Source organism: Lynx canadensis, chromosome C2 (assembly GCF_007474595.2).
Source record: "Lynx canadensis isolate LIC74 chromosome C2, mLynCan4.pri.v2, whole genome shotgun sequence".
Lineage (NCBI taxonomy): Eukaryota > Metazoa > Chordata > Mammalia > Carnivora > Felidae > Lynx > Lynx canadensis.
This window is the reverse complement of record NC_044311.2, coordinates 80,735,421-80,751,766: the sequence shown is the minus strand read 5'-3', so window position 1 is coordinate 80,751,766 and position 16,346 is coordinate 80,735,421. Positions and strand designations below refer to the sequence as shown.

The following is a 16,346-nucleotide window of genomic DNA, read 5'->3' as shown; positions in this document are numbered from 1 at the left end:
TATCTTGTTCTTTCCTCTTTTGAAAATTCCCTTTCATGACTTCTTTCAAAAGACAAGGTCAGGAAAAAGACAGATTTAACTATGTAGATGACGATGATTATGGAATGATTAAATTTGGTCTTTCTTAAAATAGATTTTGTAAACTGAGAACTACAAGGGTTGTCTGCTAAGAAAAAGCAACTCAAACCCATTCACTCACTAGGCGTTAAAGTGAATATTGTTTATTCTTACTTTGGCAATATACAGTATCGCAGGTTTCTTATAGTGATAATCCACTTATTCATTTACTCACTAAGCAGGATAGATAGGAAAATAATAATAATTCAGCTCTTAAAGTCTGTGGCAAAACATTTAAAATATTTGAGGAAAATGTATCTGTTATTAAATATATAAGTATCGCTGAGTTAAATAAATGAACATCACAGCCATATCTTACCCATTTTGGTATTTCCAGTGACTTGCACAGAGTAGATAGATGATCAGCAACGAACTTTTTTCTGCTCTTTATTTGCCACTTAAGTTTTAATTACAAATAGAGAGGACACCATCTTGCCTAACACCATTTATCAGGTGAATAAATGTTTCCTGACCCCGTGCCCCCCGTCCCCCCCACCCCCCGCTACCCCACGCCACTATCTCACAGCTCCCTATGTGCTTTTGTCCTTTCCCCAGAAACAACACTCACCATGATTAAAGCTCAGGGCATTTGGCAAAATGTAAAACTATTTTAAAGTATTATGGGTATTTTGAATTTTACAACATGTCCAAAACAGATGATTTTTGCTCCATGAATTAACAGGTTTCAGGGACAGTTTGAGACGCAATTTTCTCATTTATTTATATTTAAAGGCTTCTCTTGTCAATCACTAGAAATGCCTCTAAGGCAGAGGTATACAGGATTGACGTGTGGGTTTCTAGTCAATAGAAGAAAGTTTCTTCTAGAGCTGAGGTAGATCCAAGTACCTATTTAAAAAAGATATCCACAAGGGAAGCATTATACAGCAAATGTTTCACCAGAGCTATGCTCGTAGAATAACATTTCAAAAGAATTTCGTAGGATAGAAAATTTTGTGTCTGGAAACAAATTTTGAGAACCAGAAAATGTTGGGTATTTTGCTCCTTATTGACCCAATCCCAAACTCCAACTAAATCTAATTTTCAAATTATCCAAGAACATCAGCTCCAGGGCCGTCCATTTTTGTTAACATTGTCGTTTATGGCAGACAGTAAGGCAGGAATCCAATCACCACTTACATTTCCTATTTCAACCTGGAAAACCACAAACTTGCTTCCTCTCTCTCTCTCTCTCTCTCTTTCCTTTTTCTTCCTCTCTTTTCTTTCTCCGCCATTTACCTTTCTGCTTTACTTTTCTGCTTCTGCTTTCTCAGACAGCCCACCAGAAACCTCACAGGAAGAGGAGCAAAGTCTACATAGTCCACATTAGTGTCCTACATGGTGACAAGTCATATTAATGAAAAAGATCACACATCTTCCATAATTGCCTAGGCAATTTGACAGTAACTGAGCCCTTCCCAGAGAGCCCACTCCACTTCTAGTACAAGGTTCCAATAAGCACTGGTGGTGAATGACAAGTTAACCCCTTTGGAACCTCACCATTTTCAACACTCAGAGGACCTCTCTCATTAGTCTTATAAAATAAAGTATGAAATTCCAACATCACATCTCATGCTGTTAAATTAACAACATCACACTGCTACATACGACTTAAATATCTCCCATAACTTTATGACTGGAAAAACACTGTTCAGATTTCATTTACCAGTTTAAAAATAGCAAACTCTAATTTGAAACACATACACACACATCGTGCATGCTCGCTAATATTCCCTCTTAGTACTAGGCAAATGTTTCTTCCTATAAACATAAATAAAATTCAGTATCATCACAAATTTTAAAAGTCAGATTTGTCAAAAAATGATGTTTGTTATGAAACAAATCAAGAAGAAAATCTTTCTTAGAGTCAGAATGACAAGCCACAATCTGGCAGCATAACAATGGCTACTTCATCTATTTTTAATGTATAAATCAAAAGTATTCTGTGTTTATTTTGACTCGAAGATAGACCACAGATTATTATGTCCCTGTCCAATGACATTTCTTCTTCTTGGGTGGGTGAGTGCTGAGCAAGGCAAAGAACAGAGTTTAAACATCTTAAAGGGGTGTGACAATTTTTCAAGAAACCATGGGAAAATTGTCTTCCACCCTTGTCACTTCGTAGATCCAGACATGAACTAAAATCAGAAAAGATGCCCACAGACCACTTTCAGTTCACAGAAAGTCCAAAATAATATCGCTGTGCTCATAAACAAGGAGGGGTTGCCCTTTGTCCACAGCAGAAACACTCATAATACACAAGGCACTCCAATTAAGTTTTGATAGAAGTTACGTCACATTTCAACTCACCGCTGGATGTATGGGTCGGGACAGTACTGTAGGGTGGCACACCGTGAAGTTTCACAATTCATTTCCTCCAACTCTCTTTGACAGTCAACAAGTGGAGAACAATTATATAACATATACACATATACCTGTGTATATATAGATATAAAGCCAGGAGCCTAAAAGCAATAGGGTCAAATGCTATCAGACATAGAAGTTTAGACACTTCCCCCCTTCACACACATTTGCAAAGAGGCGGAGCGTTTCTTGATTTTAGCCAATGAGATTTGTCAAGTGACTAAAACCTCAGAAACACTTGATTCTTACCAGCTGGGCATCCTCTCTAAAGTTGTTCTTCCCCCTCTACCACGGCTTTAGAGTCCTGGAGGTATAGTGGCCACACTTGTGGGCAACTTGGAGGCATCGCCGAACTTCTGGTCTCTCCGGTGATTGGATGCTGGCATGAATGGCATCAGAGTTTAATTTCAGCAGCCTGGACTTTTGAAACAGAACTAAGCTGATGAGTGTCCACCATGCTTAAGTTAATTAATGTTTCCTTATATCTGCATACTGATATGAACTGAGGACTTCTATAACTGCTCCTGGTGCTTTTTTTTTTCCCCCAGAGCTGCTTAGGAAGGGTGTGTGTGTGTGTGTGTGTGTGTGTGTGTGTTTTCCCCTCCCCCCCCCCCCCCGCCTCCCCCCCCCCCCCCCCCCCCACTTCATTCTCCCTTTCAGCCAACCGCCTGTTGTGGTCACAATCTCAAATAGCAAAGACAGGGAAATTCCTTGATTATATTTAACCTAGAACTCACTCTTCGTCTCAACTAAGAGAAAGAGATATCCATTCACATCCCTTAGAAGTTTTGCCTGCCACAAATAAAAGAAAATAACCATTACTGAGTTGGGTGTTTTTAATATCCTACCTCAAACACACGCACATGATTTTCTTAAAGTGATAATAGTATATTACTTCAGACTCTTTTGAAGCTTACAAAATCATTTCAAATTGCCTGTTATTGAAAACATTCTAGGTTTACTTCAACCTCTGTCAGTCTGTTGTACTTTCTTACTACGTTTTCCTGTTTTTGCTGGTTTGAGTTTCACTTTGGCTCAACCTACTTTAGAGTAAAATCATTAAATTTTTCATATATCCAAAAATCAATATAATATCAGAAAATTCTACATACAGAATAATTTATTTCCTTTCTGAATACAGGCCGTAAACCTGTCCTGGTTTTGTGGATTTGGAAATCGAATAAAATATGATTCAGAAGCTAAATTAAAATAGACTCCAGCAGGAAAAAAAGACCAGTTTGTGTGCCTGAGCGTCACTCACAAGGCAAGTTCATGTCTTCCACTCACTCCCTAACCACAGGTCACCTGTGAACTGTGACAGCAGCAGTTGCCGAATTTTGTGACAATCTAAAATCCTTTCCAGAGAAACTTGACATTTCCTTAAAAGAAATTCCAGTTCAAAATGTGTTTCATAAAAATATTTCATTTGTTGCTTCAGCCAGGATAGAAGGGAGAAGCTATTTAAAACTTGACATTCTCTTCCCTTACTTAGCCCGAGAGTGTCTAACATCTGTGAATTGTGAAATTCACAAACATGCTGGCCTGAGCCCCAGCCAAATCAAACAGCTTGTTCTACAAAATGTGAAACTTGAAGGGAAGATCATTTTACTAATGAATTAGAGATTCGTTAATTGGAATTAGAGTGTTTGGCTTTACTCCTGCTACTGGAATACAGGTGACTGGAATATACAAAGTTCTTAAATTGAAAATAGTCAATTTCCTCTGGCTATGGCCAGGTGACTCCATCACGCAGGGCCTTGGTTTCCCCATTTATAAAACGAGAGGTGAAATAATGATCTCTAGTGCAGTGCTTCTCAACTGTTAATGCATCTGTGGGTCACCTAGAAATCTTGTTAACAGGTCCTCTAGTTCAGTAGGACTGTGGCAAGGCCTGAGACTATTTCTCAAAACCCCCCATGTGATGCTGCTGCTTCTGGTTTTAGCATCACATTTTGAATAGCAAGACCTAGTACTCCATCCAGGCCTGATATTTATTTACTTCTAGGAAATAATCAGGACTCTCCTACATATTTTAAATTACCAGGAGAGGCTCTAGGCCCCCAAATAAGTTATCAATTTGCAAACATTTCTAGCATGTTTTTCATTTCAAAAGGTTTATAGCCTAATTTGTAGAAAGGGGCATTAAAAAATTTTTTTAATGTTTTATTTATTTTTGAGAGAGAGAGAGAGTGCAAGTGGGAGGAGGGAAGAGAGAGAGGGAGACACAGAATCTGAAGCAGGCTCCAGGCTAACCAGCACAGAGCCCGACACAGGGTTCGAACTCACGAACCGTGAGTTCATGACCTGAGCCGAAGTAGGACACTTAACCAACTGAACCACCCAGGCGCCCCTATAGACAAGAACATATAAAATACATGCCTTGACATCAATAGTTGTTATTTAAAAAAAAAATCCTAAATTTACTTGGCTAAGAGGGACAGCTGTTAAATGGCAAAAATGTTTACATAAATAATTATGAAAAATATTGGGTACTATTGCATTGCAGAAATAAATGCAGAGTTTACCTGGTCCAAGGGCAAAAAGGCAAATTCTTTAGGATTCGACATCATGCCAGTAGCATACATCATCTACAACCTGGGAAAAATAAGTGACGATTATATTATAATTACCATAATTGCCACTTATATTAATATTACATCTGTCTTCCCCCAGGGGTATCGGGTTACTATACAAATGCGTAAATTCTGTCTTTGGTGTGCAAGTTACATGTTTTTCCAGCAACTTAAGTCTTTTAGGCAAAGACTGTAATAGAATAAGTTACACGTAAGCCTAGGAAAAGACAATTGCCTTTCTGACCAAGACCTACAAGTTTGAAGGATATCGTTGGTGACAACTTTTGATGTGCACGAAGAGGAAGAGAAAGTTATGGGCATAGGGAAACACTGGCATTTATGGCCTGGAATTCTGGACAGAACGTAAGAGAGAGGGACACTTTCCCCTTCTCAGCTCCTAGCAGCTGAGAACGTGCACTCTGCCAAACTCAGGTGTTTTAAACACAAAACTTTGTCCCTGATGCCCATGTGAATTATTTCACTATAGCTCTTCTTTATGCACTCCATCCACTGGTTACCTCCTTCCCTGGTTGCTCTCCTGCCTTGGATCATATTTTGTCCTCCCCTCCAGAATGTTTTTACACCCCATCTGTTTATATCCACATTCCACAAATCCTTCAGAGAACAGGAAGCCTTTCTCATCCCTCCAGGTGAAAGGAAGCTACCCCACCTCTAATGTCTATATCTGAATCATATCTATACTTGTACAAGGGCATCTGCCTCGTAGATTTGAGCAATTTTTGCATAAGCCCCGTCTTATGTACTGGACCATGAACAGACTGAGGGCGGGTTTTCTAGCTGATTTGTCTCCGCATCTCCAGGGACTAGCAGAATATGGCTCAGTGGACGAATAATGTGTTTATATCTTTGCAAAAATCATCTAATCCTAAGTATTACAAGTAATTGAAAAAGAACTTCCATAAAACACTTGACTTTTTAGAATCAACATTATTGGTGTATAATTTAAATACAAGAAAATCCACTAATTCTGTGTTCAGATTGAGGTTTGACATATTGTATGCCACCACAACCAAGATATAGAATATTCCATTACCCCGAAAGTCCCCTCATCTCTCTTTGCAGTAAATTCTTTCTCACCACTGACCCTAGACAATCACTCTCTTGCTTTTTGTCATTATACATTAGATGTATATTATCCAATGCAGTTTTCTCTGATGAAGGAAATATTCTATAAATGCGCGGCCCAACATGGTAGCCACTAGTTACATGTGGCTAATGTGTTGGGGAAATAAATTAATATTTTTATTGAATTTTAATCAACTTAAACTTACAAAGTCACCTGTAGCTAGTGACCACCATTGGTGAGCAGTGCAAATATAGAACATCACATAAATAAAGACACATAGTATGTATTCTTTTGTGTCTAGGTTCTTTTACTCAGCACATTGTTTTTGAGATATATCTATGTGGTTACACATATGAGGACCCAGTTCTTTTTTATGGCTGTTGAACATGTGGTTTCTCTCCTTTTTCTTTCTTATTTTTGTTATTAAGTACACATTCTGGTGTTGGATACTCAATTTTGGCCACAAGCAAAAGTCCAATAGACTTTTGAAGAGCTCAATAATAATATATCCTATCGAGTACCTTAGTGATGTGGAATAGCTCATTTTTTTTTCCAAGGCTGCTAAAGCCCTGGAGGAGACAGCCCGTATGTAAAGAAACTGGCTAACCTGGGTTTAGTCTGATCTCTGGTGCCAACTTACCCTGACCTTAGGCAAGTAGCCTACTTTATTTGAGCCTTAGATTCTTGATCTTTAAGAGGAAGGATGTATCAGTGAGAATTCTTTTGTGATAAGCAATAGAAGCTAATTCTGGCTAATTAAAAATCAAATTATGAAAATATGTTGTTTTTTTTTTAATTTTTTTTTTCAACGTTTATTTATTTTTGGGACAGAGAGAGACAGAGCATGAACGGGGGAGGGGCAGAGAGAGAGGGAGACACAGAATCGGAAATAGGCTCCAGGCTCTGAGCCATCAGCCCAGAGCCTGACGCGGGGCTCGAACTCCCGGACCGCGAGATCGTGACCTGGCTGAAGTCGGACGCTTAACCGACTGCGCCACCCAGGCGCCCCTATGAAAATATGTTTTTTAAGAACCATGAAAATTCACAGAGTGGAAGAGGAAGTTGAAAAACGAGGTTCAGGAAAGAGTATCAGGAGAGCTTCAGGGATCTAAGTAACAGGAATGTATAGAGTCACTTCATGTTGCCACCACCAGAATAAATCAGACCCAACAGGTTTTTTTGAACTTGAGTCATTTAGCTTACAATTCAGATTCTTAGAAGGGAGATCCATTTTTGGCCAGCAGAAGTCTGAACACATTGATTGATAACCCCACCAAGACAGGACCAAAGAGATTTTCTGAAAGAAAATAAGAGTTTTTATTACCCAAGGAAAGGGCAATAGGTACAGGACAATTGAAAACAACAGATGCCATCATGAAGGGCTTAGAGAGGATGATCTCGCACATTCCTTAGAGCTCTGGCTGTCTGTGGCTGTGGGATTGGAGAAGCTGAATGTCTTTCTTTTGGGTTACTAAACCTCAGGTCCTGTCCTCTCCAAGTCATCCTGGCCTGTACCTCTTTTATAATATGGGAATCAGGAGAGAAATTTTAGCATACAAGATGATAGAGTAAATTCATCAAGTGTCAGTCATGTTGAAGGGACCGAGGAGTTGGGTGATTTTGAGTCTTACGGCATTCTTCTGTAGTACATAACTTCAGTTTAACCCCACAATCTCTGTTTTAGCAAAAACCGAGTTCTGACTTGGGAGGGGGGTGGGAAACTCTACTAACCCTTCCAACTTTGTGCTCTATGAATCTAATGTTTTCTAAAGTCAGGCACCTAGAACTTAAGGGTGCTGGATTAAGGTCAAATGTTTTATTTATTTATTTATTTATTTATTTATTTATTTATTTATTATTTTATCCATGAAAATGCAGATGCATTGCAAGCTTAGCAATATGCTTCCTCTGATTTGACCTCCACCTTTTACTGGTCGCTGGAATTCATCAAATAGAAAACAATGTATAGGTATGCCAATGTCCAAGAGTCTACTGAGAAGAAAGAAGACGCTGCAGGGGGTGTTTGAGAAAAGGGACACTTCTCTATTCAGAGGGCATGCAAGGAAACACAGAGCCCAGTTGGGGAGGGAGGAGGTTGGCAGTTTCCCTAACAGACGAACCTGATACTCTCCAAGTCACACCCAGTGTCCAAAAGCAATGTGGGTGGGCTTCTTTTCCAGACATCCCTGAACAGCTGTGTGAGGGTTCCTCACTCCCACCCCTCCTTTGCTTAATGCCACGTGAGTGAGAGATAAATAAGGAGACACAGGAAGTCCTTATTTGGCACTTTCCAGATTTTTTTTTTCCCTGAACCATTTGGCAGTTGCAGATACGAAGCACCTTACTCTGAATGCCTTGGTGTGCATTTTCTAAAATGAGGAAATCTCTTACATAATCACAATTCAATAACTGAAATGTAGAGATTAACATTGATAACATTTTACCTTCTCTATACATCTTACTCAGATTTTTCCGATTATCCCAATAATATCCTTTAGAGCAAGAGAAAATCGTGGCTATCACATGTCTTTGTGTTTCATGACACAGATATTTTTGAAACGTGCAGGCCAATTATTTTATAGGACAGACCTTAGTTTATGTTTAGCTGATGTTTCCACATAATTAGATTTAGTGATGTATTTTTGGCAGAAACATCACAAAAGTGATACTGTGTCCATCTCGATACCTCGTTTCAAGAATGGCTGTTTTTAAAGCCCACCACAAGGTTTTCCCCAGGGCTCACCTCAGCATTAGATTTAATATGAACCTAATAAAGTTAAATGTCAAGCCCTCTCACCTGCACAGTCTCGGGAACTACTTAGCAATGCAATACATTTACATGCCCATTATGTTTCTGTAAAACATACAAATGTGAAATATTTGAAGTCCAATCTTCTCATGTTACTGTCTCATTCTAATCCAATTTCCCCTTCATCACCTTTCATGCTGCACAGCGTGGCTGTGGAGGGGCAGTGGAATTTTTACGATCCAGCCAAGGGCAAGTTAGATAAGGGATTCTTTTACTTTGGGTTTCGGGGAGATATATTTATGTGGTTTGTAGTCACATCTGTGTAGAGTTCAATTATTGTGACTCATCCTGTCATTGGAATGGCTTCCAAGAATTCTCCTTCTGTCCATGTATTGACTCAATAGGCAGAGTGTCGCTGAAGCCTGGGGCTGGAGGTCTTATCCTACTATGAATATCCCCTGCAATAACTGCCATGGGAATGTGTGACTATCAGAAGAGAAACACAGTGCACAGATCCAGAAAATAATCTGGGGAAAATTTTTTTCTTCTTTTTATCAGGCATGTAAAATTATAATCAGTGGAATTAATATCATCAGTATTTAATCAAAACCCAGGTTCTCGCCTATCTCTTATGCAGCATATACAATTACAAATTAACCATGTATTATCTGGTCATTTATTAAGTAGAACTTATCCTTATACCTGTGTTTGTAGGACTATGAATGTGTGGCAGCAAGTGTGTTTGTCAAACCTTAGAATGGGACTGTATTTATGATATTAAGGCTGTATATGTGATATATAAGAGTCCAAGATTCTATGATTATAAACCTCCAGACTACATTTACATATGATTTACCTATTTATCTATCTACATGAAATCACTTTGTTTCAGAATGATTTGAGGTAGCTTATAAATACATACACTTATAAGAAGATTAAAGAGTACATATGCAACATTACCAAGGGCTGAAAATAGAATAAAATTGGGAGTTGTTTTTTAATGGGTATATAGTTTCAGTTTTGCAAGCCGAGAAAGTTCAGGAGGTTTATTGCACAACAATGCGAATATATCTAACACTACCAAACTGTACGCTTAAATTGTTACGATAGGAAATTCAGTGTTAGGTGTATTTTACCACAATTAAAAATAGTTTTTAATTTAAAAATATGCGTAGGTGAATAAGGAAATAAATAATCAGTATAAACATCAAGGGTAAGAAAAATAGGACAAAATCAAGGAATCAAAGACAGTATTTGCTCACAAAATGTATTACATGAACTTCTACACTTGTGCTAAAGGTCCGTGAACTTATCTGTGAACTTCTAGGAAGTCAGTGTAAGGAGGACTTGTATGTCATATTTTTGATCCACGATAATATCTTAGACTTGTTATACATAGCACACTCCAGGTACAAAATAGATATCTGTTTCACGAATAAGGGAGGGGAGCACCTGAGTGGCTTAGTCCCTTACGCTTCCGACTCTTGATTTCAGCTTAGGTCATGATCTCATGTGAGATGGAGCCACATAGGGCTTTGCACTGACAGCACAGATCCTGCTTGGGGACTCGTGTCTCTCCTCTTTTTCTCTGGCCTTTCCCCACGTGCATACATGTGTTGCGTGCGGTCTCTCTCAAAATAAATAAATAAACTTAAAAAGAATAGGGGCAGAAAGATGGCATACACTGAGTCTTCCAAATGAATTGATCTTTGGCTTCTAGTCTTGTAAATCTGATGAATTTGTTTGATTGCTTATGACAAGTAAATGGAGAGTGGATGATGTAATGAGGCCTGGCTTTCTAGTGGCTTCCAATATGATTCTCTTGCAACACCCTATGGCACTCACTGATTTGACAGTTGATTCACATATTCAATATGTATATTCCTGAAGGGCTTCTTCTCTGTGCCCATCAGGGAACTGGGAGCTGTGGTTAGCAAGTGGATCACTTTGATTCAGTCCCTGCACTCAAAGAAACTTCAGTAAATTGGAAAACAATTTTTTTTCGTTTCTTTCTTTCTCTTTCTTTCTTTCTTTCTTTCTTTCCTTTCTTTTCTTTCTCTCTTTCTTTTAAGCTTCTTACACAAAAGGATGGCTATGGTATAGTTGTGTCTCTGAGTTGCTGATGACCATTTTGCCCCTGGGCTTCAGGTTTGGGGTACCTCGTGCCTTATTGATGCTGATGAGATAAGGGTATGTTTACAAGAATTCGTGAAACATGTGTGTAGGTGGAAGAGAATATAACGCAGCATTCTTATTTACTTTTTGTGGTTTAAGCCCAAGAGAGTCAGTTGTGGCTGATAGACACACATTCGTTCGCCATTGTTTGTCTTATTGTTTGCGTATGGATCATCAGAGCATCATAAAAGCCATCGTCTGTGGAAGAAGGGAGGTGGGTGTGAGCCAAGAACCCAAGGCCTGATCTAGACCTGTATATCCCAAAGACTATAGCATGAAGATTTATTTCTTAGACCACTGGGTGCTTTTCTGGCATGTAGCTTCCTGAAGCATACTGTTTGTTTATGGAGCACAGCTCCCTAAAGGGGGAATAAGGACATTCGTAAAGGCTTTTCTCATTTTTATTTTTTTGAAAATTAACTATACTCAATGTTAAAATGGAGTTTTAGAGAGCATTTACTTAGAAAATGTCCCAGAAACAGAATGACTTAAAAGTAACAAGCCTGCATACAACGCTTTACATGTTACAGAACACTTTCACCTTCTCTATCAGAGTCTCCCAAGTGACGTGTAGAGAGACCCAGCTCTTCCTACTTCCATCCCTGAACCCATCTGCTCAATAAAATGACATTAATTAAATGCCTATGGTATACCTGGTCTTGTGCAGGGCTCTGGGAAAATAAAGGTAAATAAAACACAGTCCCTTTCCTCCTCATAGTACGTTTGCAAATCCAGAATTTTTATAGTGTTTGCCATTTACTGAATAGTTTATGTCCATTATCTATTTAGATAAAAACATAAAAACCCCAGGAATTAGGCCAAGGTAGATGTTATTATCTCCATTTTGCAGAGGTAGAGAAATCTGGTGACTCTGCCTTAATCATTCAGCCAGACAATGTGAGAGCTGTGATCTGAACTCAGTTAAACCTGCTTCCCTAAAATTATTGCCACCCTTCTGACTCCCCAAAAGCTTCAGAACATATTGTGTGCATTTTTATGTCTTAGAGTCCCAGGCATGGTCTCTGGCACATATCTCTCAATGTTTTTTTCCTGGTCCAGTTAGCCTGTGATAACATAAGCACCACAAATGCCAACCCTTAAAGGAAGGCATGAGCTCATGACAAGCACCCACATTTGGGCCAGGAGTCAAGAATGTTAACTCTGCTTATTTTGAAATCTGGGTTGTGCACACTGTTCAAGCATGTGGGCGTGGATGCACTGATAAAATGCTTCTGTGGGATGGAAGTGATTCTTGGGGCATCCTTACAGGGGAATCCGCATGGGATGACCCTTGAATAAATTTTTGTTTACAGCAACATCTCTGTGCCAAGTTTCTAAGGAGTAAATTTAAAGTACGACCTTGGAGGAATAACACCAGTCTGAAAACACAACTGCTCTTGGCTGCCTTTAGGTAGGTAACACTATTTTGCCACTCAGCTACTGAACCAATTAAACCATCTGGATTCCTATTCAGTATCTCTTTATATTTCTGTTTTACTTATAGTCTGTTATATTTCTGAACAGAATAAGCGATTTTCCCCGTGGACCTGAACAACCATCTATGTTACAATAATGATTGCATAGATATCTTTTCAAAGTAAAAATCATCTTTTTCTTTCAGATCATGAGACCCTGACCATACATATATAAAGAGAAATGTGTGAAGAGAGAAGAGAAGGAAAGAGTGAGGGAGAGAGAAAGAGATAGCAGATATAATGATGATATTTATATACAGGTGTACATATATGTGTTTTTATATATTTACACAAATATATCTGTATGTGTGTATGTATATATTATGTATACTGTATGTATATACTTACATTTCATGTGTAAGTATAATAGTATCAATATATAGTATCTATATACAGACAGTATTTACTAGCTAATTTTCCCCTACAATTTACTTCATTTGGTCCCAATAATCAAGTCAAAAAAGCAAGGCAAAATTACTTTAAAATTAAATTTTAAAAATCCTTTCATGGAAGAAAAAAAAAACTTAGGTAGTTTATTCTCACGGTGTGGAAAAATTTATATGGACACTATCACAAAATCAAGACAAAGGAAAGGAAAATCATAAACCCTTAACAGTAATTATTTCTGGGTGGATGGGTTTGTGGAGTGAAGAAAATATTTTCTTGCTAATATTTTTCTATAGTTTTCATATTTTACACAGTGAATATGAATAAGTTTTACACTCAGAAATAACCCACATTGAAACAACTATCAAAAATACTTTCCTACAGAATTTGTCTCTGGAATGCATGTCTAGGAGAAGGGTGACACAAATCATGCCAAAATACATGGATCTAGAAAATGTGTCTCTGGGGCGCCTGGGTGGCTCAGTTGGTTAAGCGTCCGACTTCGGCTCAGGTCATGATCTCATGGTTTGTGAGTTCAAGCCCCGCGTCAGGCTCTGTGATGACAGCTCAGAGCCTGGAGCCTGTTTCAGATTCTGTGTCTCCCTCTCTCTCTCTGACCCTCCCCCGTTCATGCTCTGTCTCTCTCTGTCTCAAAAATAAATAAACGTTAAAAAAAAAAATTAAAAAAAAAAAAAAAAAAAGAAAATGTGTCTCAATTCCCTGATGGATCTGGGTCTACATTTCTACTAAAGAGAATTTCTACTAAAGAATGGGAAAGACTTTCACTCAGCCTCATTTGAAATAGACACTGAAGTGTTATTCTAGAGATTGAATTGAATTCTGAGAGTTTACATGGGCTAGTTGGATGAGGATAGAGTTATGTGACCCATGGTCACCAGGACAAGGGTGCAGTGTTTTACACAGCATTCTCTCCACTGACAACCATTGGATCATGAAGGGAAAAATGGCTCCTATAAGACACTTGTGATGCAAGCGTGGTAACCGTGGAAATACACAGCTCAGCTCTTCTCACATGGACTGCGTAACTGCCTGACAGCCACAGCACTGCTCCTTCCAGCCACATTCTATCCCAGTGTGGCCATACTATGGGATAGAATAGTGACCACTATTAAATACTGGCCATTACTAAACCAAGCCCATTCAGGAAACACATGGAACATCTCCAATGAGTGATTTTGATGCAAGAATGCTTCATTGGCCTGGCTAACGTTCCTTGAAACTGCACTTTGGTCTGAATCCCTTTCTACTGAATCTTCCTTCTTTTCCTTTCTTCCTCTTGGTTTTCAGAAAGAGTACTTCTTACCCTTTGAAGTAATGCCACTCCTTCCCAGTCTTCTTCAGCTTCCTCCTTCCCGAGGCATCCTCCCTAGTACATCTTTTGCACATCTAATTCCACCTTGGGGTCTGCTCCTCATAGGATACAAAATGATGTAAGTGGTCCTGAGAGTTGTCCAAGAATGCACATAGAAGCTCGGTATTTAGGACTGACCCACGTACCACCTAACAAGTAAATAGGGTGGCACCCAGAGTTATGTGGAACATGAGTAGTTTCTGGCTCAAGTTGAGGCCAAAATAGTACAAATTTCACTAATGTTGACCTGGAAAACACCCACTGTAGGGTTCTAAGATTCAGGCTTTTAGGGAGATACAAGTAACTGGAACTGTGTGGTTACTACTAGGTTGTACTGACTCTCTGCAGAAGGATATTGAGAAATAGAGGGCACTTAACAGGCAGTTAAACAGGCTAAGTGTGAGAGCCAGATGGCCTCTTTGGTAGCTTACAAAGAGATGAGGACCTCTTTGCAAAAACAAACAAAGCTAAGCAGCAGACTGAGAACCTGATCAAGTCACAGAGCTCAAGAGACATTTGAATGCTCAGTCAAGGCTGGTTAGATATACCTGAGACCCTGAAATGTGGGATAGGACATTAAATAGATGCCTCTGATAAGCTGGTTCTGTAGACTCTCTGTCTTAGTTGGGGCCAGTACAGCAAAGTATCACAGACAGGGTGGCTTATTAAAAAACAAATTTATTTCTCACAGTCTGGATACTGGAAGTCTGAGATCAGGATCCCAGCATGGTCAAGAAAGGGCCCTCTTCCCAGTTGTAGACTTGTTATGTCCTCACATTTAAGGAGGGGCTAAAGAGCTTGGTGGCATCTCTTATAAGACCACTAAGCCCATTCATAAGGGCTCCAGGCTCCTGACCTAATCACCTCCCAAAGGCCCCACCTCCTAATGCCAGCACATTGAGCATTAAGATTTCAACATATGAATTTGGGAGGAGGGCACAAACGTTCATACCATAGTACTCCCCTGATATCTCAGAAATTATAGAACTTTCTTCATACTGGAAGATGCTACAGAGGCCTTTCCTGGAAAAGCAGCATGTATTTCACCTCACGAGTTCTTTACCTCCTCTCTTGGCTATGAATCTCCTAAATAGGGTTAAATATCATTTCTTGATGATAAGAGAACTCTCTGTGCATGATGAAGGAAAGAAAATAATTATGCATCAAAGAAATTGCCATAATTAGCTAGCATGTGCCAGCAAAAGTCACGAATATAACCCTGGGTTTGGATTTTGAAGGTACCTGACTGAGAGGGCTGGGATATAAGACTACACGAGAAAGAGTTCATTAACTTGGGTGCACTTTCTCATAACACGGGATTTAACACCCTGGTAAGTACCAGCATGGAAGGGGAAAGCTTACTGCTAGAGAGGCTCTTAAAAGTCTGGAAAAAAGTGATAAGCAATGATGAGAGAAGAGGAATTGCATGACTTTCCCTGGCAGGTGACAGAGACAGGATAAGGAGGCTAAGGGAACTAGGCATGCTAGAATGGATATATATTGTAAAGCCAGAAGGCCTGCCAGGGGATATGTTAGATGGGAAGGCCAACATGACCCATGGTTTTCCAAGGCCATCAAAAATATGCTAAGGAGAAGAACAGTACCATCACTAAGAAGTTTATTGCTGGCTCTCCTGTGTAAACCACAACTGGTGGTAGGGAAGATTGACACATAGCTGGACTCATTAATATCCATGGCAATGATGCCCATCTCACCCCTGGTAACAGAGGCCAGATAGTGCTATTTACCTGCCAGAATCTAGGAGGTTCTAATTACCATAATGACCAGCATGGTCAGAGGTGCAGCCAAGGGGCTTGACCCACAAGGAGCTGTGGAGATGTTCAATAGAACACAGCATACCTAGGGGCAACCTAAATGGGCAGTGAAATGGACAATTTTTTAATCTACAGGCAGCAAAAAGCAAGAATGGGAGAGTGGGAGCTAAAGACAGTCACAGAGCACAAAGTGACAACCCTTGCTTGATTTGTGACTTAAATCATTATTAGATCTATAATCCATTGACTGAAGAGGTAGCTGGATTCCTAGGAAA

At 39.3% G+C, this 16,346-nt stretch overlaps 1 protein-coding gene across 4 annotated transcripts in view; it reads right to left on the bottom strand.

Annotated features, from left to right (window-relative positions):
* The window catches only part of TP63 (tumor protein p63), a 230,873-nt gene extending 227,869 nt beyond the window's left edge, over positions 1-3,004 (bottom strand). For 3 of the 4 annotated variants that reach the window (XM_030330361.2, XM_030330362.2, XM_030330364.1), the window contains exon 1: positions 2,425-2,556. In XM_030330361.2, the coding sequence (XP_030186221.1) occupies positions 2,425-2,537 (113 nt within the window). In that variant the 5' untranslated portion in view covers positions 2,538-2,556. Of the gene's footprint in view, positions 1-2,424; positions 2,557-2,727 lie in introns of those variants that run through there. The other variant, XM_032594732.1, reaches the window with a different exon arrangement.
* Positions 3,005-16,346: the final 13,342 nt, after the last annotated feature.